Genomic DNA, 23,180 nt, shown 5'->3' on the forward strand with positions numbered 1-23,180 from the left:
AGCTTCTTGGTTGTGCCAGCCTTCTAGCTAAGGCCAACGCAGGTAAGAGGCTTCTTGGCTGCACTTTGACTGGTTGCTCAGTCGCTGCTCCCTTTGTACCCTTGTTATCCTGAGACCATCAACTGAGCTGAGCAGTGACTAAGAAGCAACTCACCCATGCCAACCTTGCAGCAAAGGCCAGTAAGGGCAAGAGACCTCATGGTTGCTGCTCAGTCAGCTACTCAGTTGCTGCTCCCAGGGTGACCAGATGCAAGGGAAAAGCTTCTCCATAGAATGGAGGGACTCTCAATCCCATTGAGGCAGCCGGTGTGTGTGTAGGGGGTTCATCAAGGCGACATGCTCTGGACTGGAGATTGGTGTGGACCAGGAAAGGGAAAGATTTTAACTACAGGAATCGCTCCAAGAGGACTCTTTCCGAGAATCGAGCACAGATACTCCTTCCCAAAGACATGCCTACCCAACACAGTTTTAAGTATCCACTCTTCCACAAAAAAAGTTTCTTCTGCTACCTCTTCTCTCAGCCTGTCTGATGAAAAAAAGCAGGAGCAGCAGTACAACTCCAACCTGCCAGCCAAGTCCCACCAAAGCTCACAAAGCTTAAGCAGGGTCCCAAATTTGAAAGCTCCTTTTTGCAACCACGTCTCCTCCATCATTGTGTGATCTAACTCTTTGGTGCCGCTCCAAGCCACGGGAGTGATGCCCTGTGCCCAAGCCTCACCATGAGACACCACCACGCAAAATGATCAGCAAGAATGTATGGTGGGTTTTTTGGGGGGGACCCTGAAAAGAGGTTTTATTCCCACTATGGTCCTAAAGGCCACTGGTCCCCTTTGGCTATTCTGCATATCAATACTTTGACTGAAGGCCTCCCTGCCGCCCTCTTTTTTCCTCACTGCCCCCCTGGATTTTTCCTCTCCCCCCCGGGGGGGCTACCACTGGTCTAGTCCAACAAAATCATTTGCCTAGCTGAACTATTACTTTTACTATGTTCATTGCCCTTTTCCAATCAGAGATGTAGTGTTGTAGCACCTCTACACATTTGTCACCCTCCCCTTCCCTCTCAGACACCCTCCTTTACTCTCACACCATTGCATTGTGCTGCATTTCTTCAGCTACAGTTGTTGCAAAAGTAGGAAAACCACAGCTATTAGACTGTGAAACAGTGTAGGAAGGCAGCTAGAGAATAGGAGGAACCTAGACAATAAAACACACAAATACTGAAGACTGCTGAAGTATTAGAAAACAAAAGACACCAGTGATAAACATGTAGAAGTCAGAAAGAAGGACAAATCACAATGGCTAGAAATGGGTCACTATCTTGCCCCTCTAGTGTTGCATACAGCAGGCTATACTAGAGACAAAACTACACCAAGTACAAAGGAATTGCTTACATGCTGCAGTCTACAACATAGTGGTGCCACTACTTACTTTGAGCACAACTGTTTTAAGAAGGTGAGATGGGAAGCATGAGTGGAGACAGCCTGGAAATCTAAGTGGGATTTTCTCACATCTTGTACCGTTAGGATCCCATGTTTTGTAATGTGATCTGAACACAACACAATGTGGGACTTTTCCTGCCATTTAGTCCCCCAAGCATCCATTGTGGGTTTTACACACTTAGGAAGCGGTGAGACTGAGTATTAATCTGGACCATTCCCCAGCATATTATTCTCCTCCTCCTCCTCTTCATAATTGTTTACTTAAAATTGAGAGAAACATAATCATTCTAGAAACAACTAACAGTGAGATAAAAGTAGACTTTCATAAATAAGGTGAAACAAAATGTAAGGAAGGGGAAAGATAAGGTCAAAGAAGAAAAGTGGATGCCAGCATAAGCACAAAAGAGGAATGTGGTCAGGACAGAAAAATAGAAGGTAGACTGGGCACATCTGGACCTCAAGTCAATTTGCAAATTAAGCCTAGATCATTATCATCTTAATTGGTGTACAGTCATAGCATAGCACTAAAATAAATATAAACAGCTCAGCAGAAGAAAATTTTTCAATCTTTTCAACTGGTGCAATGTTTAGAAGTCCTCTAATGCTCAACACACTTACTAGGGTGTAAACCTTACTGACCTCAGCAGGACTTCCATCTACAAAAACATGCATAAGATTCCAAATTAAACTTGACAGCTTCATAATGACCTATTATACACTAAAGAGGAGAAATGAATATTAGGAACCCTCTGGGTCCACCAGTGCACAGAAAGCCAGCAGGTCTAAGACCATGGGGTCATTATATGAAGAACAGTACTTAAATACAACACATTAGATTTTACATGTGTAAGGAAACAAACATTTTAGTTTTAAAGATATACATCCTATTTTATAAAATTTAAAATTTAATAATCATGGGATAGTTTCCAAACAAATACAATGTTTTTCCTGATCTGCAATCTCTTTCAATTATTTTAGATATTACTGTCAATTAATCTTGCTCAGAAATTATTTTGTATTTTAACTCTGTAGATATACTGGCTATTTTATGAAACATGTTATTTATGTATGTAAATGTATATTTACTGTGGAATATACTGCACATAAGAGCAAAATGTGTAACATTTAAACCAAATAAGTTGAGGGCTTTCATTGGAGGTTAAATGGTATGACTCTACAAATAGCACACAATGAAAATATAACTGCATTAGAATAATACAAACTGAACACACACATAAAATTAAGTTATAACTTGGCCTGCCTAAATTCCATAGAGGCAGTAGATCCTGTCTGATCCTGAAAGCTAAACAGGAACAGCCCTGGTTAGTACCTGGATGGGAGATCACCAACAAAAAACAATAGGCTATATTTAAGAGGAAGGGACTGTCAAAACCACCTCTGAATATTCTTTGCCTAAGAAAAACCCCAATAAATTTATGGGGCACCATACAGTGACAGGCGACTTGGAAGGCACATGCACACTCAGACGTATGGGTTCCATACACATATATAAAACAAAAGCTACACTTTACCTAGATGAAAAACTGACAGTTTTCTAAAGGCTTGAGCTTGCCCTTTTAAGCATTAGTATTTCAGAACCATTTCCAGAACCAACACAATTAAGCTGTATTCTATAAGATGGTGACATTCAATGGACATTGATGACAATTCACAAGCTGAGCCAACCAAGCCAGTCATTTGCCCAGATTTAAAAAAAAATGGAAGAGGTCTGTATGTACAACCCTATTGCAGGATTAGAGAAGTGCCCAACACACAACCAATGGCACCAGAACATCAACACCCTACACAGAGGTTACACATTGATTGCACCACTAAATGAAAATGTCATTATTTCCACTCATCCACTGTTCATGTCCACTGGTTGTAATATGGTACACATACAATTGGAGAATTTCGCAAATAATGAGTTTTCGAGGGGGGAAAAAACCAAATCCTTCTACAAGCTTTATATATCCAGAGATGTAACATTACCTGTACTAAGAAACTGTTTATGCAGCATTAATACCAGCAGTGAATTGTTATCAAATTTTTTCCCATAGCAACAGAAACTCTAACTCCTTACTATTATTACTAACAGTAAATTAAATCATTTTTCACTGATACCCTTTCAGATCTTGACAGTATGAAATGCAAGCACATAAGCACACAATACAGTGACTGAAGAGCATTATCACATCCTTTGAGACTTCTTTGTTTTCCTTGTGTCTAAAGAAAGTCTGAGCTCACCTTTTCATAAAAAAGGCAATTTACAAACTTTTAAATAATCCAAAAACAAATTAAAGCATAAAATAGTGTAAAAGGAAGCAAGAGTCTCATTGTTTGATAAAAAATTTCTGAATAAGATCAGAGAATCCAATACTGTACTCTCTAGCCTAAACTTTAATTGCCCTACAAAGAAGTCCAATACTTGATCAATAAATTCTATGTCATACTTTGGGCAAAATCCAGGGAGCACAAGTTCCCTTCTCCTCTTTCCTTTCAGTAAAACAAGGGTGGGGCAGAGGGGGCAGAAAAATCTTCCTCACATAAGTGGTTTTCTGAATCCCATCTTCTGTTATACACTCCCCTCAAAAGGTTACTTATCACTGAAAAGTGATATCCAAAGATAAGAGGCAAATTATTTTTTCACCTAAAATAAAACCTTAAAGCTAGAAATGTGCATGACATGTCATTACATTAATCATGTGTCTCAACTTTTTCCTTCACTCTCATTATCACAGTATATCAGCCGTCTTCTTGTTTAATTCACTTCTTATACACACCAAGAAGAATTCATTCAGATATCTTTTTCTTGATCATATGAAGTCTCATAAAACCTGGTTTAAGTGGGTTCATGAACCATTCATCTGATTTGGCCCTGTCACCAACCATGCATCCTACTAAGCTAAAGGGTGTTGGAATCCTGAAAGGTTTATCAGAAAGACATCAAGGTCTGCCAGATGCAGTCATGATTTTCAGATCCCACGTTAACATAGATGACAGTAGGCCCTGCACTTGGAGAGCAGGTAAGACTGTAAAAACCAAAGGAAAATACCAAAAGCAAACCCTGCTCATCAAACCCCATTTGCACTCCCCATCTTCTAATGTACACATTAAGTAGAAAAGACTCATATTTAAAAACAGAACTACTGCAACTTGCATATCATTTGGCCTTCCAATTGTTAAATGGTACAGTTGGCCATTCACCTATTTCAGTTGGAGTTTAACTACTACATAAGTATAGTAGTATGATACCGTTTTAACTGTCAAACAGTAGGGAACCTTGGGATTTTTGTAGTTTGGTGAGGTAATAGACTTCTCTGCTGGAGAGGTCTAGTGCTGTAGCTCAAAGAAAGGACTACAACTCTCTAATAGAAAATCCTAAATATGTCACCAGGCTGTAAATCCCACATCTCCTTAGCATGGAGCCATGAAAGATAACATGGTGACACACTGCTGTACAAATGCTCTTCAACTGTTCTTCAATAAGGGTAACCAGGCATTGAATTTAATACTTTTTTAAGGAGGGGAGGGTATCAGAGATTTTATATGTTTTGTATTTTTAACCTTGTTAGCCACCCCGATTGTTCTCAGAGGGGTGGGATACAAATTATTATTATTATTATTATTATTATTATTATTATTATTACCACAGCTGATTCAATCCAACATGAAGACATCTAAACAAAGCAAAACAAAATATTCAAGAGGAGGTTTCATTTTTGAAGTAATTGACTAATAGAGGGCCCCAATGCAAGCTACAGCAATAAGGACAATTTTGAAAATGCAGAGCCAGCAGAAGAAAGCCTATCCCATGTTGTTCTACACAGATAGAACTTCATCCACAAAAAACTGAACAGTGAATAGAGAATTTCCATTCTAGTCTAGGATTTTAAAAAACTGCAGCATGAATGCATGATGCTCAGAAAAGTAGGTGAAGTGTTTAGTAAATTATTCTTTGTCCCATCACTCTATACTTGTCTTTCATTTGTTTTTTTCCTATAGCAATAACCATCTATACATCTATAATGAAGTTAGCTTGCTCCACAGTGTAATTGACATCTCTATATGCATTCTTCCAACAAAATTAGAAACTTAAAATAGTTCAGATTATATAAAGAAAAAGTAATAGCTATATTGTGTTACATCTTGAAAATTTACATAGAATAGGTGGTCCTTGAACTCCGAATAATTTGAGATTATTTTTCTTTGGTTAATTTACATTAAACACCTTGGTCAGTCTAACTCTAGGTACACATATATCTTTTATTTTTTGCACCAATAATTGTTCGTCTAATTTAAAAGTTAACAAGATGAGCAGCAGTTATTACTATGAACCAAATGAAAAGCCTAGTTGTATACAGTACAACCTGCACTCTTGGCAAGCAAGTTTAGCTCTTACACCCTCTCCTGACAAATACAAGAACAACAATGGAGACTCATAGCTCAAGCCCAGTTAACTTTTACTTAGAAGTGATTTCCAATTAAATCAGAGCTTGATTCCAACTTCCCAATATGTTTATAAGCACAAATATACTTCTAATCTTATGGTCAGCTATCCTCTAAGTTCCATTTACTGGATTTTTGCACTCATCATGCTAAATAATATTTGCCAGTATTATGGACATATTATATTTACACTACAGCTACAACACTGCTAACTAGTTAATAGTCTACATCAGTGCATCTCAAGATAGCTGATGTCGGAAAATGGCAATCTGTGCCCATTAGCTGTAATTGCTTATTTCCAGAAAATTGGCCAAGGACCAGTAGCTGATAACTCCACGGAAAGGCACTGGTCCATGGACTACCACTTTTGAGGTAGCACTGGTTTAGATCTATAGACATACCATATTTGCAAAATGAACTGAGGGATCCACTCAGAAATCTTTGCCCCTTTTCATCCTCTCTTTTACTTCTTAAAAACAACTTTAAAAGTTGGGTTGGTGCAGCAACCAACCTTGGGTTGGGGCAGAAACCAGTTGAAGGTTCCAGTGAACCCAGAGAACACACTTTTGTAGATTGAGATTTCTAAATTGAAATGTGAGGCATACAAAAGCACATTTCCTCTCCCTATGCCATTTGAACTTTGCAAGTCCAATGCAAAATGTTCCTTGTATTTTTGTAATTTGCATGTCAAATTTGAAGAAAACTGCTAATTAGATCTGGGTTTGAGTAACTAAAAATTGGAAAGTTACTCCAAAATGACTATGGTTGGTTTGAAACCCATACATTATGCAGAGGGCAATTGGATGGAGACTGTCCAGATGCTGTCCTCTCTTCTTTTGTGTGAGACCACTGTGGAAAGGAGATCTATTTCTCATACCTGAAATAGTATGAGGCCCCTGGCATCTTATTACAAAGCTGCTACTTTGCCCTCTTTTTGCTCTCTGTACATCTTTGTACATTTCCACTAAGCCTAATCCTAACAATCTGATCCACAGATTCCCATGTGCTCATGCAGAAGGATGGTTGGTGTTGACCTTCTTGATAGTTTTGCCCTCATCCATTCTGAAATTTTTATTTTATTTACTGATTGAAAGCACTTACTTGTTATTAAAATAATTTTGAACAGCTTTACTAAGTAGGTCTGAGGTTCTTAAAAAATATTTCAGCCACAGCAGCCAAAGCTGAAATATAGATGGCTCTTGTCTTGGACTTTATGGTAATTAAGCTTCAGTGAAAATTCAATGAAAGTAGGCAAGTCATATATAAATGACTTTGGAATGAAATTAATGGAAATAAGGGAGACATGCATAGAACAAGTGGGAGACACACAGACCAATAACTACAAAAATTAAGACTACACTAAGCCCTCAAATAGCAATTCCTAATACAAGACACAAACTAAAGCTAATACACTTGTTCAGAAGCGTGTACATAGAATACACAAATTGCTTCTTGTAATGCTTAAAGTTAAACTTCTCTAAGCAAATATATTTCTAACCAAAACTACATTCATAAATACATCTGAGGAAGTAGACTGAAGTCTATGAAAGCTAATGCTGCCAATTTATTTATTTCAGTTAGTCTCAAAGGTGCTACAAGATCTCTCTACGTACTTATTATACAAACTAACATGACCTTATATTTGAATTCTACATTCAAGTTTGTAATCCTATGCAAATTCATTTTGGAGCAGGTCTCACTGAGCTCAATGGAAATTAATTCTGGTTAGAAAGGTATGGAATGTCTGCTGTTGTGTGTCTTAAAGTCATTATTAACTTATGGTGACCCTAAGCCTAAGGCAAACCAAGCACAAGATTTGCTGAAGCTGACTCGTCCAAGGTCAGCCAGTGGGTTTTCAAGGATATTGAACCTTGGTCTACAATGCTCAACCCACTACACCATGATGGCTGTCAACATCGCTACAAGATACTAGCAGGTAATCCTGTCAAAGCTTATTACTAAATATTACAGTATTTTGAAGGTGATTCATTTGTAAGAAAAAGGGTACTGTGTTTTAAAAAAAGAAACACCTGTGATTACCGTGTATTGAGGATATGCATACAGGTTTAAATTTCAGATTTAAATCATGATGGTAAGTAACATTCCACATTCTTACTTTTCATAAACATCAACCAATGCAAAAATACACCTTAATAAGTACTGTCTGCACTAACTAGCAGTGGCTCTTCCCAGTTTGTTGTACCGAGATTGCTAATCCTGGCTCTGCAAGGGATTGAACCAGGGACTTCTACATGAAAAGCCAGCTGGCTTGGGGCACTACAGGGCCCACTGCAGTCAGACACACAATCTGCGCTTTAACTCACCACCATTTACACTTACACATAACAAGAAAAAAAAGGGAAATCCAGCTGGCTTTCTACCTCTCCTTCTTTGAAGGTTTTTAGACAGAGGCTGGATGGCCATCTGTCGCAGGTGCTTTGATAGTGTGTTCCTGCATGCCAGGGGTTGGACTGAATGACCTTTTCGCTCTCTTCCAACCCTGTCATTCTACGGCTGCTTCTCATGTTGACTCACCACTGAGGGAGATCTAGGAGTCTAAACAATGGTGGAGAATATTCTAAAATTCCCTGCCATTGTTGTAGTTGTTGTACACCTGCCTCCTTTTGTCTTATGAAGACCCTAGCGCAAACCTATCACAGCATTTCTTCTTGGCAAGTTTCTTCAGAGGGGGTTTGTCACTGCCTTCCTCTGAGGCTGAGAGAATGTGACTTGCCCAAGGCCACCCAGAGGGTTTCTATGGCCAAGCAGGGATTCAAACCCTGATCTCCAGATCCTAGTCCAGCACCCTTTCATTGACAGTCCCTCAAAAATCCAGACAGTCCTAGACAGTTTCTCTTCCAGATGCGTGCAGGGGGACCAGATATCCTCACCACAAAGGAGGGCAAGGCACCGCAAAATCTAGGACACGTGAGGAAAAAAGTGCAGGGAATTTCAACATAAAAGCTAATATATAAACTCATTCTTCTTAGTCCTGCTCAGAATGGAGGACATTTTGAAATCCCCCTTGGACAGGAGGTTGAAAAGGAAGACACGTCCCAAAAAGTAGGATGGCCTCTGGTTGCCTTACTGTGTGGGGCTAGAAGCTTTCATTCACCTTTCCCCACCTACTATATATCCAAAGATAAGGCGAGGGAATAAAGTATCTAAAAGGTGCTTTCCGGTCCAAAACACACTGCAAAAATCATCCAGTGCGAGACCGCTTTAGCTGCCCTAGTTCAAAGCTAGGAAATTTTGGGAGCTGTAGTTTTGCACAGACGTTTAGCTTCCTCTGTCAGAGAGCTCTGGTGCCACAACAAACTATGGTTCCCAGGATTCCCTAGCACTGAGCCAAAGGGCAGTTAAAGCAGTCCCAAAACTGGATTATTTCTGCAGTTTGTTTGGGACCTGAGTTGAGGAGAAAGGTTGTAAAAGGCCCCCTTTTCCCCCTCCCCAACAACAACCACCCCCCTGCTTGGACTGAATTTGGAAACTAAAAAATTCAGCTTCCTTTCTTTGGGGGTGTCTTTTGTATTGGTAAACTATAGGAAATACTATCCCTTTGCTAGCATGCTTCTCCCTCAGAGGAAGGAAAAGGAAGAAGACAAGAGCGCATGTGCTCAAGGAAAGGAGTGCCAAAAGGGTTGGTTCTGAACACTAGGGCTGCATCCACACTGAAGAGATAACCCGGTTTGGCACCGCTTTATCTCTTTTTCTGGCTCAAGGCTATGAAATTTTCCAACTCCCAGAATTCCATAGCCTTGAGCCAGAAAAAGAGTTAAAGCGGTGCCAAACCGGGTTATCTCTCCAGTATGGATGCAGCCCTGAGACAGTTGAATGCCGGAGGGACATTTAGGGCGGACAGGAAGAGGAAGGAGACGAGGAGGAGGCATGGCCATCAGGTGTCCTCAACGCAAAATGGAGGACGCAGCCAAACACAGCCAAGCTGCGTGTCTGTATGTCTTCAAAGTCGTTTTTGACATGATGGCCAACCCCCCCTTCCCCAAAAAAAGCGAACCTATATCACAGGGTTTTTCTTGGCAAGTTTGTCCAGAGAGGGTTTGTTTGCCACACATGGTCTCCTCCTCCTCCTCCTCCTTCCCCTGAGGCTGAGAGAGTGTGACCCACTGGGGAGTCAAAGGACAACCCCACACTGGCAAATAAGAGAGAGATCCCTGCTCTGAATTGGAGGACATTTAGGGGGTTCCTCCCGGACAAGGGAGGTTGGGATGGGAGGCATGCTGAAAGGAGGGTGTGTCTGGTCTCCCCCTGAATGTAGGACCTTTGAAGGAAAAGGGAGGGCAAAGGTGGAAATGCAAAAAGCTGGAAAAGCTCCTCTGTAAAGATAGCATTCCCTGCTCAAAATGGAGGACGTTGTGACAGTCCTCCTAGACAAGAAGGTTGAAAAGGAGGACGTGCCTGAATGAAGGGTTAAAAATGGAGGGCATGACCAAGACAAAAGCTAAAAACACTTGGCAGAAATATATTCAGGCTTCTTTATGCTCAAAATGGAGGACGTTTGGACATCCCTCCTGGGCAAGGAAGGCTGAAATGGAGGACAGGTCCTGGAAAAAGGGGGGCGCGCCTGGTCAGAGAAATGGAGGACATTGTGGGATTCATCCAGGACAGAAGGCTGAAATGGAGGATTTCCTTGTCACCCCTAAAAGTGGGGCATTCAATAAGAATGGAGGACATAGCCAAAACAAATCCTAAAAACTCTTCAAAGAAATATAAACCCGTGCTCAAAAGGGAGGACCTTTTGGAAATTCCTCCTGGACAAGGAAAGCTGAAATGGAGGACAGGTCCTGCAAAAGGGAGGATGCGCCTGGTCATCCTGGATGTTGGATTTTGAATTAAAATGGAGGACGCCCCCTCCAAAAAAAGAAAGGCCAAGCTATGCTTCTTAGCCCTGGCTCAAAATGGAGGACGTAAGGGTCTCTGGTCACCCCTGCATGGAGGACCTTCCAGAAAAAAATGTAGGACGTGCCCCAAAGCAGAAGCTAGATGACTACACTTCACAGAAACGCCAACCTATGCTTCTTAGCCCTGGCTCAAAATGGAGGACGCGTCCAGGGAGGCTGAAAGGGAGGAGGGAGGAGGAGGGAGGCAGCAGAGGCACTCACCCTTTGCATGGCTTTGAGGATCAGGGCGAGTTCGTAGCGGGGCATCTTGGCGGCGGAGACGGCAGAGGAGGAGGAGGAGGAGGAGCGGGAGCGGGGCTTAAGAAGAGCCGGGCTGGAGGCACCCCAGGGCCGGCCCCTGGATGGCGTCAGGCCCGCTCCTCCCCTCGCCCGCCCCGCCTTCGCAAAAGGGCCTCCGATTCGGCTTAATAGGGAGGCTTCTCTTTCATTTAAAAAGAAGCCTTATGGGCCATAAAGAGAAGGGAGACGTTGCTGCCATGCTTCCAAAGGGGGCCCTGAATGCGAATGCTGGGGATGGAGAGGAGGGAGGAGGATGCACATTACGCAGGCCTTTCCTCCCTCCCCTCCTCCTCCTCCTCCTCCTCCTCCTCCATGGCTACTACTGTTACTGCAGGGAGTGGAAATTTCCACTGAACCGCGCCTCCTCCTCCTCCTCCTCCTCCTCCTCCCCTCCCACTCCACATGGAAGCCAGTCACCAGAGCCCTCCACGTGAAAGGCTACGCACACACGCACACCCCTCACAAGTGGAAAGTCAACATCGCCACCAGGGTCTCCTCACAATAAAATAATAATGATGATGATAATAATAGTCCGCAAACAGAGAGGCTCGGATGGGAACGGCTCTCCATCAGGCCTTCTGGAATGTTCTGGAAGCCCCTGTGTAGCTGCTCTTTGCGAAGCCTGGACACGCCACTGCTTCCCTTAATGAAAGGAAAATTCCCCTCAGAATATACAAAGCTCCTGTGGTACATAAAAGCATGGCAACGTCCGCTAGAAAGGACAGAATTCAAAGATACCCTCATCCCTCCATATTTTGTGGCTTTGATATTTGCCGTTTTGGTTATTCACAGATTCAATTAATACGTTTTCTAGGAAAATCTAGGTCCTCCTCCAGTGCAACTCTATGGTCAACTTCAACTACAAGTTGCACTGAAAGACTAGAGATTCCCAGAGAGAATACTCTGCTAGGCCTTTGTAGCTCCTCCAGCGCAGTCCTATGCTCAGTCTCTGTCTGTTGCAATGGAGGACCCAGAGATCCCTAGAGAGGTGTCCTCTCAGGTAGAAACATGGGGGCTTTGTTATTTGCGGTTTTTCCACATTCACGGGGGCCTTGTGCCCCTAACCCTAGCAAATATGGAGGGACAAGTGTATACAAAGCTCCTGTGGTACACAAAAGCATAGTAATGTCCCACTAGAAAGGATAGTCTTGTCCCCTGGTAGAATTCAAAGATACATCCATAAATGGAGAGGCCAGAATGGTAATGGCTTTCCCTCATGCTTTCTGGAATGTTCTGGAAGCACCTCTGTGGCTGCTCTTTATGACACCTGGACACCACTTCCCCTAGGGTTGTCATATCCCGCCGGGGGCGGGACAATCCCGGTTTGGGCGGTGCCATCCCGCTCCCGGTCCGGTTTGGCGCCCAAACCGGGACGGCCCCGCCCACCGCAGCCACCTCAGCCCCCGCGGCGGCTCCAAGGCCTTGCTGAGGCCTGGGAGGGCTCTCCGCGGTCGGAGCTCCAGCTGCGGAGATGCTCCCTCCCGGGCCCCAGCGAGGACTTGGAGGCGGCTCCGCGGTCGGAGCTCTGGCCACGGGGTCCTCCAAGGCCTCCGCCAGGCCAGGGAGGAGGAGGAGGCCGCTTCCCACCGCAGCAATCACCGTGTTGAGCAGCCTCCGCCTTCTTCCTGGCCTGGGAGCCAGGCCCAGGCTTGCTCCTAAGCCAGGGAGGAAGCGGAGACTGCTCCCATCGCGGCGATTGCCATGATGGGAGGCAGCCTCTGCCTCCTTCTCGGCCTGGGAGCCAGGTCCAGGCTTGCTCCTAAGCCGGAGAGGAAGCGGAGACTGCTCCCATTGTGGCGATCGCCGCGATGGGAGCCGGCCTCCGCCTCCTTCCCGGCCTGGGAGGAAGCCTGGGCCAGCGATCGCGGAGCCCTGGAAGGCCCCGGCGAAGCCTTCAAGCAGCTCCGTGATTGCAGAGTCCTCCAAGGCCTCGCTGGGGCCTGCGAGACGCTGTCTCCCAGGCCCCAGCGAGGCATTGGACAATGTTTTAAAATGTAGGACCTTTTTTTTTTAATTTTCTGGCCAGGAAATTTTTTTTAAAAAGGTCCTACATTTTAAAACATTGTCCTACATTTGTCCCGGTTTGGAGGTCCTCGGGGATGGCAACCCTAACTTCCCCTCATAAAGAGAAAATTCCCCTTGGGAAGAAGAATGTTTTATTGCATTTAACCTTATTAGGCATACAACAATTTACCCCCCAAAAAAAAACCCCTCCACAATCATTATTGTGACATTTAAGCCATAAGCTTGTTGCCTCCACCAACACCATTAGCCTGGTAATATGCAGGTTTTGATCTTAGAAGAATATAAACAGCTCCTGTGGTACACAACGCACAGCAACGTCCCGCTAGAAAGGATAATCTCGTCCCTGGTAGAATTCAAATATATACCAAATTACCGCACTACACTCTTATAGCACTGATAGTCCACTATAACTGCTCTGGCTGACTCTTGTTGCTGGGACTTGCAATTTAAGGAGGGGCATTTAGGATTCTAGGCCAGAGAGCTCTTAGGCCTCACTGAACTACAAGCCCCAGAATGCAACAGGAGGCAGCCAGAGCAGTAAAAGTGGAATAGCAGTACTATAAGAGTATCCATATGTGTAGCACACCTTTGAAACTAACTGAAAGAAAGAAGATGGTAGCATGAGCTTTCATAGACTTCAGTATCTACTTCCTCAGATGTATATCTGTAGACTTTAGCCTAGGAAAGCTTATGCTGCCAACTTCTTTCTTTCAATTAGCTCCAAAGGTGCTACAAGATCTCTCTACATACTGATTCTATAGACTAGCACGGCTATATCTTTGAATTCTACCAAGATATAACTGTGTTAGTCTGTAGAATCAGTGCACAGTGAGAGATCTTGTAGCACCTCTGAGATTCACTGAAATAAAGAAATTGGCAGCATGAGATTTCCTACGCTAAAGTCTACTTCCTCAGATGCACTGAAGGAAGTAGACTGAAGTCTAGGAAAGCTCATGCTGCCAACTTCTTTCTCTCAGTTTCAAAAGTGCTACAAAAACATCTCTCCACATACACGCTCCCTGGTGATACCTCTGGGTTTTAAGAAACAATACTACAATTTGGGCTGTAGAAATAATCCGGTTTCAGACCAGTTTTAACTGCCGTGGCTCCAGGCTATACGATTCTGGGAATGTAAACGACAAACGACCATTCCCAGAACTCCATAGCCTGGAGCCATGGCAGTCAAAGTGATGCATGACCAATCATTTCTGCAGTGCGAATACAGTCTTGGGTCCAAAACACACTGCAGGCGTAATCCAGTTTAAGACTGCTCTGGATCAATGCTAGGGAATCCTGGGAACTGTAGTTTTGTGAGACATTTAGCCTTCTCTGTCAAAGAGCTCTGGTGCCACAGTAAACTACAATTCCTAGGATTTCTTAGCACTGAACCAGAGCAGTTCAAGCTCAAACTGGATTATTTCTGCAGTCTGTTTTTGGACCTTAGTGTCCTCAATAGAAGTCCCAGTCACCAGGGAACTCTTGCTTGCAGGAGAACTGGGGACTCTTTTCCCCACCATCTATAACTGAACATGTGGAAAATACACAGCACCACAAAAGTTTGATAAACTTTGTGTGTGTGTGTGTGTGTGCATGTTGTTCTCTGTGACGATGAAAGGTTGTGTTTTGTCACAATGTGTTCATGGCTTCTTCTGTGTAGGTGCCGTGTGAGCATTCATAGAACAGTCCCTGACTGGGGCATTGTTCTATCATTTTTCTGCTGTCTTTGTGCTTTTTGTTTCTGTGTGTGTTTTCCCTATTCCCTCCCAAGCTAAGCATCCAGTGGGCACCACAGGCTCTACTGCCAACATAGAGGCGGCATATCTTCTGGCTTGTTTTTGTGTGCCTTTAAATCATTTCCAATTTATGGCAACCCTAAGGCAACCCTATCATGGGGTTTCACTCACTAGATTTGTTCAGAGGTGGCTTACCTTTGCCTTCCTCTGAGGCTGGGAGTGTATGACTTACCCAAGGAGACCCAGTGGATTTCCAAGGTTGAGCAGGGTTTTGAACCCTATTCACCAGATTCTCAAACCACTACACCACTCTGGCTTTATATCTCTGATCCTGGATGTAATTTGATGATTGCTTTGCTCATTAAGTATGTTAGGACTTTGAAAACTTTCAGACATGTACTTCCCTAGTTTTCTGAGATTCCACTACAAAAAAGTATCTGGTACACAATTTGACTAAATACTTGTTATTCCACAAACGCAAGATTGTAATATTTCAATGCATTTATTGTGGGAAATGGTCACATCATAGTCAACAATTGAACTATCCTGACGTGAGTGCTATCATCACTTCTTATGAGGCTGGCCCCAAACATTTTGCTCCCTAGGAAGAGTAGAAAGAAGGCCGTCCCCAAATCCAAACCACACTATTTATTTATTTTATTCATTTATTGGATTTATATCCTGCCTTTCTCCCAAAATGGGATTCAAGGCAGCTAGTATTTTGGTTCACAAGGCAGACAATATCCTTAAGTATCTCCCTCCATTCCTTACAGTGGAGATAAAATACAAAAGGAACTTAAATAAGGAACATTTGCTCCCCATCCATGAGCTAAGGGGTGCTGTATTATTTTAAGTGAACTATTTTAAGAGCTTTTTAATATTTTGAATTGTACTTTATTGTACTGCAAAAAGTTTAATTCTGTTTTAATACTCTTTTTTGGTATGTTTTTAATTGTATCGTTCTTTTAAACTGTGAGTTGCTCTGAGTACCAATTTTGGGGGAAAGTGGGATATAAATATATATAACAACAACAACCCCGTATGTAAAGCTTAAGGCAGTCACCTTATTCTGACTAATGGCAGGGGCTCTTTGTATCATTTATACAAATCAGTTTCACAACACTGTTCATATTGCAACATAAATAGCCTGTTTTTTGCTATCCAAAAATGTTCAGAAAACCTAATTAACACTATGAGGTGGTGCTGACTATCATTTCCAATTTATAAAGTCAAGTCTCTCTTGGGATTTCTCTGGAATTGTCTCCAGAACAACACAGAGTTGTGTTGGCGTGGATCAGGTTATGTCTCCTTGGAAATGAAACAAGACAAAAACATGTGTAGACAGTGAAAATCCCTAGTCAGCTCCACACTTGACCACCAGTGTTATTCTGTCATGATTTAAAAGGCAACTTTCTGATGTTTCTGCACTGTTTATAATGTCTCTGGCTACTTTTGCCTCATTTTCCCAGAATTAACCCTATTCACCAGGTAAGCTAGTTCCCCGGGTGAAAAGAGAGAGGGCAGAATTTGAAATGTTACTTTTTTGGAGGACATCTTCAAGAGTCTCCCCCCTGGCTGGGGATTCTAGGGCTTGCAATCTAAAACAGTAACTTTTCCAAGCTACGGAAAGAGGTGACACTGTACTTTTGCTGCACAAGTATGCAATATTTTAATATGTCCTTTTGAAATGTACTAATAATTCTCCGTGAGACATTAAAAACAAATTTTATTAGAGTAATAAAAATAGCAGAAGAGCAGCCACATCTTGGGAAGAACCAACTTTCTCAAACATTCCTTATGCTGTATCTATTTCATCCGCACTACTGACTATTTCATAAAGCTAATATTTTGCTCCAGACAGAGTAGGCCAGTTATAATGGCAAAATAGGTATTTGCCATAATGTGCGAACCCAGGAGGAGTCCCAGCAAACTACCTGATTAAAATCCAGTTCTGCTACACTCTCCTGGTCATTTCTCCAGCCAGGCAAAATAAAATAAAATAAACAGTACTGTAATCAAATGTTGTGGTTGCTAGGCAATCCCCAGGTGGTTAGGGATTAACCGATCCCTTCTCAGCTTGTAACCCACCTGTAGTGAAATCTCCATGCTTCAATCCCCCTGAATAAAAACCCTTTCCACTCTATTAACAGATGAAAATAGGATTGCTAAATCTCTGTAACTATTTTTTTTTTCCAAAATCCGGTACTAAAGAATTCCAGTAATTCATGTTATACTTCAAATAATTCAAGCTGAAGAAGAAGAAGAAGGCTATTCACATGAATTGCCTAGATTTTTAAAACATTTTGAGTTTTTGGCAGTGGCACTGCAACAAGTTGAAAGGTGCAGATATTGAGGTGTATGACGAAGAAACTTTTGGTAGAATGTGATAATTGAGGAGGCTATTATTGAGGTCAGCCAAGGATATTACAGTATAATGCTTGAGGTAAGTGGTCTGTAGAAAGCCAACATGACATAGTGGTTTGCATGCAGGACTACAACTCTGGAGAACAAAGTTGGATTCCCTGCTTGGTCATGAAATCCATTGGTTGGCCTTAAGCAAGTCACATGCTCTCAGCCTCAGGGTAAGGCAATGGTAAATCTCCTCTGAACAACTCTTGCCAGGAAAACCCCATGATCAGTTTGTCTTTGGGTTGCCATAAGTTGGAAAGGTCTTGAAGGAACAAACCACAAAATGGCCTACATAGCAATCCATCAGTGTGTTCTCTTATGAGAGCACTATTGAGACCTTGTGCATCTGCAGTTCACTTCTGGAGAGCTGGTGCAAGGGGAACCTGGAAAATAGATTTGTCTGTCACCCTATAAAATTTTAAGTCGTCATAAAGCCATAACTAGGCAAAGATGTGTCACTCTGGGAACTCTGTAGTCAATGCAGATATTTAATGTACATTTTCAAATGATATCTGCAAGCATGAGAACTGGGAATATAGTTTTTAAGGATGCTCATCAATTCCGTTCTCAGTCCAAGATGTCACATTTAATTCTGTTTGCACAGCATTACAAAAAAAAATGAATTCTGAAAATAGGCACACAGGCTATATTTTAGCATGTATATTGTACAGACACTTAGCAGGAAATCTTCTTTTCCTACAGTTGTAATGTACAAATAATGCAGGTATATGAAAATACAACTCTACATAAATATCTTTGTTATCTGACTATACCAATTTTGGTTAAAGTTGAGAGAGAGAGAGCATGCTTGCTTGCAGGAGTTTTAAACATAAGTTGTAACTTATATAAGTTATAACTTATAGTGGTTTGAGCATTCAGCTATGAGACAGATTTAAAATCCCCACTCAGCAAGGGTGACCTTGAACAAGTCACACGTTCTCATCCTCAGAGGAAAGTAAAGGCAAACCATTTCTGAACAAATTTTGCCAAAAAAACCTGTGATATGTTAGGGTTACTATAAGTCAGAAACAATTTGAAAGTACACAACAACAGCCAACTGCTTAGGTGAAAGAAAGAAATTATACTGAAAAGCCTGAGTTCCTTAAAAGAGTCTACAGCTATGGAAACTTCTTTTAAAAAGAGATAGATGTCATTCTTCCTTTTTATTATTATTTTGGTTCCAATGTTATATTTCTATTTCTTTCCTGATTTCATAATAATATTTGCATAGATATTTGTAAAAGGTTTAACATAAGTGGAATTGACATTTATTATTAGACATTAAATGGCATTATAATAATAAACTGTGTGTTGTGATATTAAGATTTTTTTAGAACATTTTTGAACATTTTTGCCCCAACCTCTATTTCTGCTTATAATTAATGGCTTGTTAGTGGCATCACCCACTTTGTTGAAGCTGATCATAATTTGTTTCTCTATCTGATCCACCTTAATTCCCAGGCAGGATAGAAAGCCAGTAGAGTTCATAATTTGTCTCTTACCCATGAGCTGATGATATTTATTTTTATTAATGACACAGGCATACTGTCCAATAACATAGATTGCCCTGAATGATTTAGAACTTATAAGAATAAATCCAAGTGTATACAAAGGGGCAGAGCAATCCTTGTTGTTATGTGTGTTCAAGTGGTTTCCTACACATTGCTTTCTTGGCAAGATTTGTTTGGAGAGAGGTAGCCTTTGTCTTCCTCTGAGGCTCAGAGAATGTGACCCAAGCAAGGATTTGAATCCAATTCTCCGGAGTCATAGTCCAACACTCAAACCACTACACTAGTGGTTCTCAAACTGTGGGGTGGGATTCCTGGGGGGTACAGGAGTTGCTCAAGGAGGGCCCAAGATTTGGAGACCCTGATCCTCCCTCCTCCATTTCTGTCCTAGAGGGGAAAAGAAATGCAAAGAAGATGCTTGGATCCTCTGCCTGAGACAGGAGGAGGAGGAGGGGGGGCAGTTATTTCTTTATAAGATGTTAAAATATGATGATTGGATGTAGATGTAAAGGGAGTCAGAAGGGTTAAAAGTTTGAGAACCACTGCACTACACTATGCAGGCTCTTCAAGCAATCCTGACTCCCCCCAATCTACTCTGAATCTGCAAATGGCCATTTAGGCATTTGATACTAAAATCAGTCATCCTCTTTCTGTAGTTTAGAACTTTAGCGCACCGCCTCTAGTGCCCGACTTACCTCTTCCAAATTTGAGCCAAATTCAGAAGTTAGGCTGATTTTATCGCATGGAAATTTTCCTCAAAACGGCTTTCCGTTGCCTCCGGTATTGAATTCAGTCCCTGTAACTCGCTTCGGTGGCCATTTTTGCCAAATTGGCTTGAAAAAAAATGGCTGCTGGTGAGAGTTACGGGGTCCGAATGAGGAAAATGTCAGTGCGATAAAATCAGACTAACTTTTCTGAATTTGGCTCAAATTCAGAAGAGGTAAGTCAGGAACCACAGGTGGTGCAATAGAGTCCTTAGTCTTGCAATCTCCTCCATCTAACTGCCCCACCCCTGGTGCTTTTCTCCTCAACTGAGCTCTGACACTAGAAGCAAGCTCTGCTTGGAGAAAAAGATGCAGACGGAGAGAAAAAAGAGTGCACAGCTTCCCTAACCCCATGGACGCTTTCTTCAAAAGATCTCCCTCCCCCACCTGCTAATTTTACAAAAATTGATTTATTTATTTTTTGCCATGATCACCTCAGATTTCAATTTTGGCTATTCTTACAGTAATTTGACAAAGGAGTCTAAACTTAAACGCTATGGGGATGCCCTTCTTGATCTCAGCCCCTGCCTTGGATTCATTTGTTTGCACAGTATCTGTTTCACAGCATCTTCTAGTGGTCAAAATAAACACTTGCAGAATACATACTTGTAATAAATATCAGCCATAAAGCAGAGCAAATCATCAAAATCCCTTGACAAAGCCATTATATGTATTCTGAATACCAAATTATGTACCTCATCTTATGTACAACTGCACTCAAATATTATAGTTACTAAAAACAGAAAATAAAAATATTATAGCAGGGTTGAGGAATGTGTGACCCTCCAGATGTTCTAGGACCTGGAAGGTCACACCACTCGTGTTATAAGGATGGCTTGGCTCTAAACATAGGCCTGGTACAGACTGGTGCCTTGCACCGGCCTGGGGACAATTTTAGGGCTCGGGAGAGAGGAGCGTCTGCACGCTCCTGAGCCTACCATGCCATCCAGGCATCATCATGGCTCGCCCCCATTCACATTGGGGGGCATGATGACGTATGCGTGGCGCAGCATCCAAATGGCAACACATCGCACGTACATTATTGGTGCACGCAAAGGTGCCAATGGCAGCACGGGCACATCCCAGAAAGAACTTCTTGCAGAAGCTGCACCATTTGGTTGGTGCGGCCTCCATCCAGGGCAAAAGCGGGCTGCTGCAGGCCGCCCTTTCGGAGTGGTCTGTTATACAGTCGGCCCTTCTTATACACGGATTTTTTATACACAGATTCAAACATACACGGTTTGAAAATGTTCCAAAAAAGTATAAATTTACCTTGATGTTCCATTTTTTATTAGGGACACCATTTTGCTCTTTCATTATATTTAATGGGACTTGAGCATACACGGATTTTGTTATACACGGGGGATCTTGGAACCAAACCCAAGCGTATAACAAGGGTCCACTGTAGTTATATTTTGAATATAGATATCAGTTAGAAGCTTGTTTCTACTGAGTGAAAGCATTGGTTCATCTAGCTCACAGGTGTTTGCACCGATTGTCAGAAGCCCCTCAGGGTTTCAAATATTTTCCAGCTTTACCAGAGGTACAGAAAGCAGAGCCTGTTGTGTCCTGCCACAAAGCTATGGCCCTTCCCCTCTTCTCACTCAATACCTTTTATCTTGAAATCACCCCACCTCCTGCTAATGGGTGTTTGGCATGAAAACACAAGTCTGGTATCTTAATGTGTAGCACCCACTCTCAGACATACCTCTGTTCCAAGGGAAGCTAAACCCACAAGCAACTGAAGTTAGAGTGGCAGTAAATGTCATATCCTTGCCCTATTTATCCTCCCCATCCTCATAGTAAAAAAAGAAATCCAAAGGATTTACGTACACTTTTCAATCCCTACTTAATTTAAAGAAAATGGTTAGCTGTACACTTCTCCCATCCCTGGTAATTTGAGTAATGTATTTCAGAACACTTTCAATTTTTTTTTTATTTTTTTTTTGGGGGGGGGGGGCAGGATAGCAGTGTACCTTATCACAAGATGCTGTTTCTGTCTAGTAGCTAGTTGATAGTCCATCTGTTGCTAATCTGCTCCTTTTCATTGATGGGCAAAACCCATTAATGACTCCCAGTTGCGCTGCATTTCCACTGTTAATGCTATAGAAGATGGCACACTCTGGGACAGAAGCAGCGCCATGGCAATTTGGAAGAGCTGTGCAATAATGATTGTCCCCAATCCAGTATGTTTGCATGTCATAGACTAACACAATTGTGACACCTTATGAGCCTGGTGTGCTAGAATCCAAAGTCCAAAGTTGATCCCCATTACAGCTTATCTTGCCATACACTGAACATAACTATTACCAAAGTACGGTAAGTAAAGTATTCCTTCAGATTTTCTTGTTCATCATAACGAAATCATCATAACAAAGTGCTTGTATGCTGGCTTCAGGATTGTGTTTGTCTTATACAAGATTGATCCTACATGCCACCTTTTTAGATACAACTCTCAAACAGAATGAGAAGGATTCATCTCTCTCTGATGAAATCGCTCGTTTGGTACACCATAACTATCTCCAGAACTTTCAGGACTCCTTCCTTAGGAGTTAAATGTTGACCTTTCAACTTAGGGTTGCCATAAGTCAGAAATGGTTTGAAGGTACACAACAGCAGCAAATATTCTTTATTTTTAAGAGGGTTTAGCTATGGGAGGTACAGGTTTGTTTGTTATCATATAATGATAAAATCATGCTGGGTATGTGTCTAGCATATGGGATGGCTCTTATCTCCTGCAATCCTTGCGGACTTCCCACCAGTATCCGGTTGGCCACCATAGGAACTGAATGTTGGATTGAATAGGTTCTGGCTTGATCTATTACTCTTCTTAGATCCATTCAGATGCTACTCTTTCTTGATTATGGGAGCAGGGGGATGCCTTAACCTGCCCCTCCTATATTCCTCATGTGGGAAATGACATATCTGAAGATAAGTTCACATTTGCATGGAAGTTCTCTAAGGCGGGGTACAGACGGGCAAGGGAAGACGTCTTGGAGGTGTATTCTGCTGAATACGGAGCCTCCAGACCGCCCGCCCCGGGGGCGTGGCTCAGGTGATGGGGCTTCCACATGGGGGGCAGTGAAGACGCCTCACCTGGGGCCGTTTCTGACCCGCAGTTTCCAAACCGCCACCTCGCAGGACACTGCAAAGAGAGAGGCAGCTTCTGCAAGGGCGGCCAAAAACGGGGCTTTTTTTTCTTTTGCCGGCTGGCGGATGCGCATTTAAAGCGCCCAAGCCCCTTTAAAACTTTTTCCCTCGCCCTGCCCAAGAACAATAGTGGTCTCCTGCCAGCTGGTGATCAGCTGGTGTTGGCATCCTTGTCCGCTTGCATGTTGCCAATGTCACCAGCATCATGGATGCCTCCTCTCCTTTGGTCCCCATGCTCTTGCTGAATCTGCAATGCACAGCCACAGCTGTCGCCGCTGCCACCGCTGTCCCCCTGCCATCCCCCATCACCTCCCTTGTACATATGTAAATATTTAAAGTTTTAGGGGTTTTTTATAGTTAGGTGAAAATGGCACAGGAATGTGTGTAGGGGTTCACTTTAAATTCCAAACTTTCCCCAATTCTAGCAGTGCATGCGTACATGTTGCTCTAGGGTTAGGGTTAGGGTTACGAGCATTAAAATAGAGTGCAGCTGTGCTGCAGCTTC

The 23,180-nt window shown here is 42.5% G+C and overlaps 2 protein-coding genes across 5 annotated transcripts in view; both read right to left on the reverse strand.

Annotated features, from left to right (window-relative positions):
• The window catches only part of MRPS6 (mitochondrial ribosomal protein S6), a 90,025-nt gene that overhangs the window by 34,159 nt on the left and 32,686 nt on the right, over nt 1–23,180 (reverse strand). The window contains exon 1 of one of the 3 annotated variants that reach the window (XM_089512046.1): nt 11,009–11,091. The exons of 1 other annotated variant lie outside the window; for it this stretch is intronic. In XM_089512046.1, the coding sequence (XP_089368172.1) occupies nt 11,009–11,053 (45 nt within the window). In that variant the 5' untranslated portion in view covers nt 11,054–11,091. Of the gene's footprint in view, nt 1–11,008; nt 11,092–23,180 lie in introns of those variants that run through there. One more of the 3 variants, XM_089512043.1, reaches the window with a different exon arrangement.
• The window catches only part of SLC5A3 (solute carrier family 5 member 3), a 65,760-nt gene that overhangs the window by 9,979 nt on the left and 32,601 nt on the right, over nt 1–23,180 (reverse strand). The window contains exon 1 of one of the 2 annotated variants that reach the window (XM_089512041.1): nt 11,009–11,090. The exons of the other annotated variant lie outside the window; for it this stretch is intronic. The gene's annotated coding sequence lies outside the window, so the exon portion shown is untranslated. Of the gene's footprint in view, nt 1–11,008; nt 11,091–23,180 lie in introns of those variants that run through there. 2 annotated transcript variants of the gene reach the window in all.

This window comes from Sceloporus occidentalis, unplaced genomic scaffold (genome assembly GCF_023333645.1).
Source record: "Sceloporus occidentalis isolate IW3139 unplaced genomic scaffold, rSceOcc1.0.p SCAF_2, whole genome shotgun sequence".
NCBI lineage: Eukaryota > Metazoa > Chordata > Lepidosauria > Squamata > Phrynosomatidae > Sceloporus > Sceloporus occidentalis.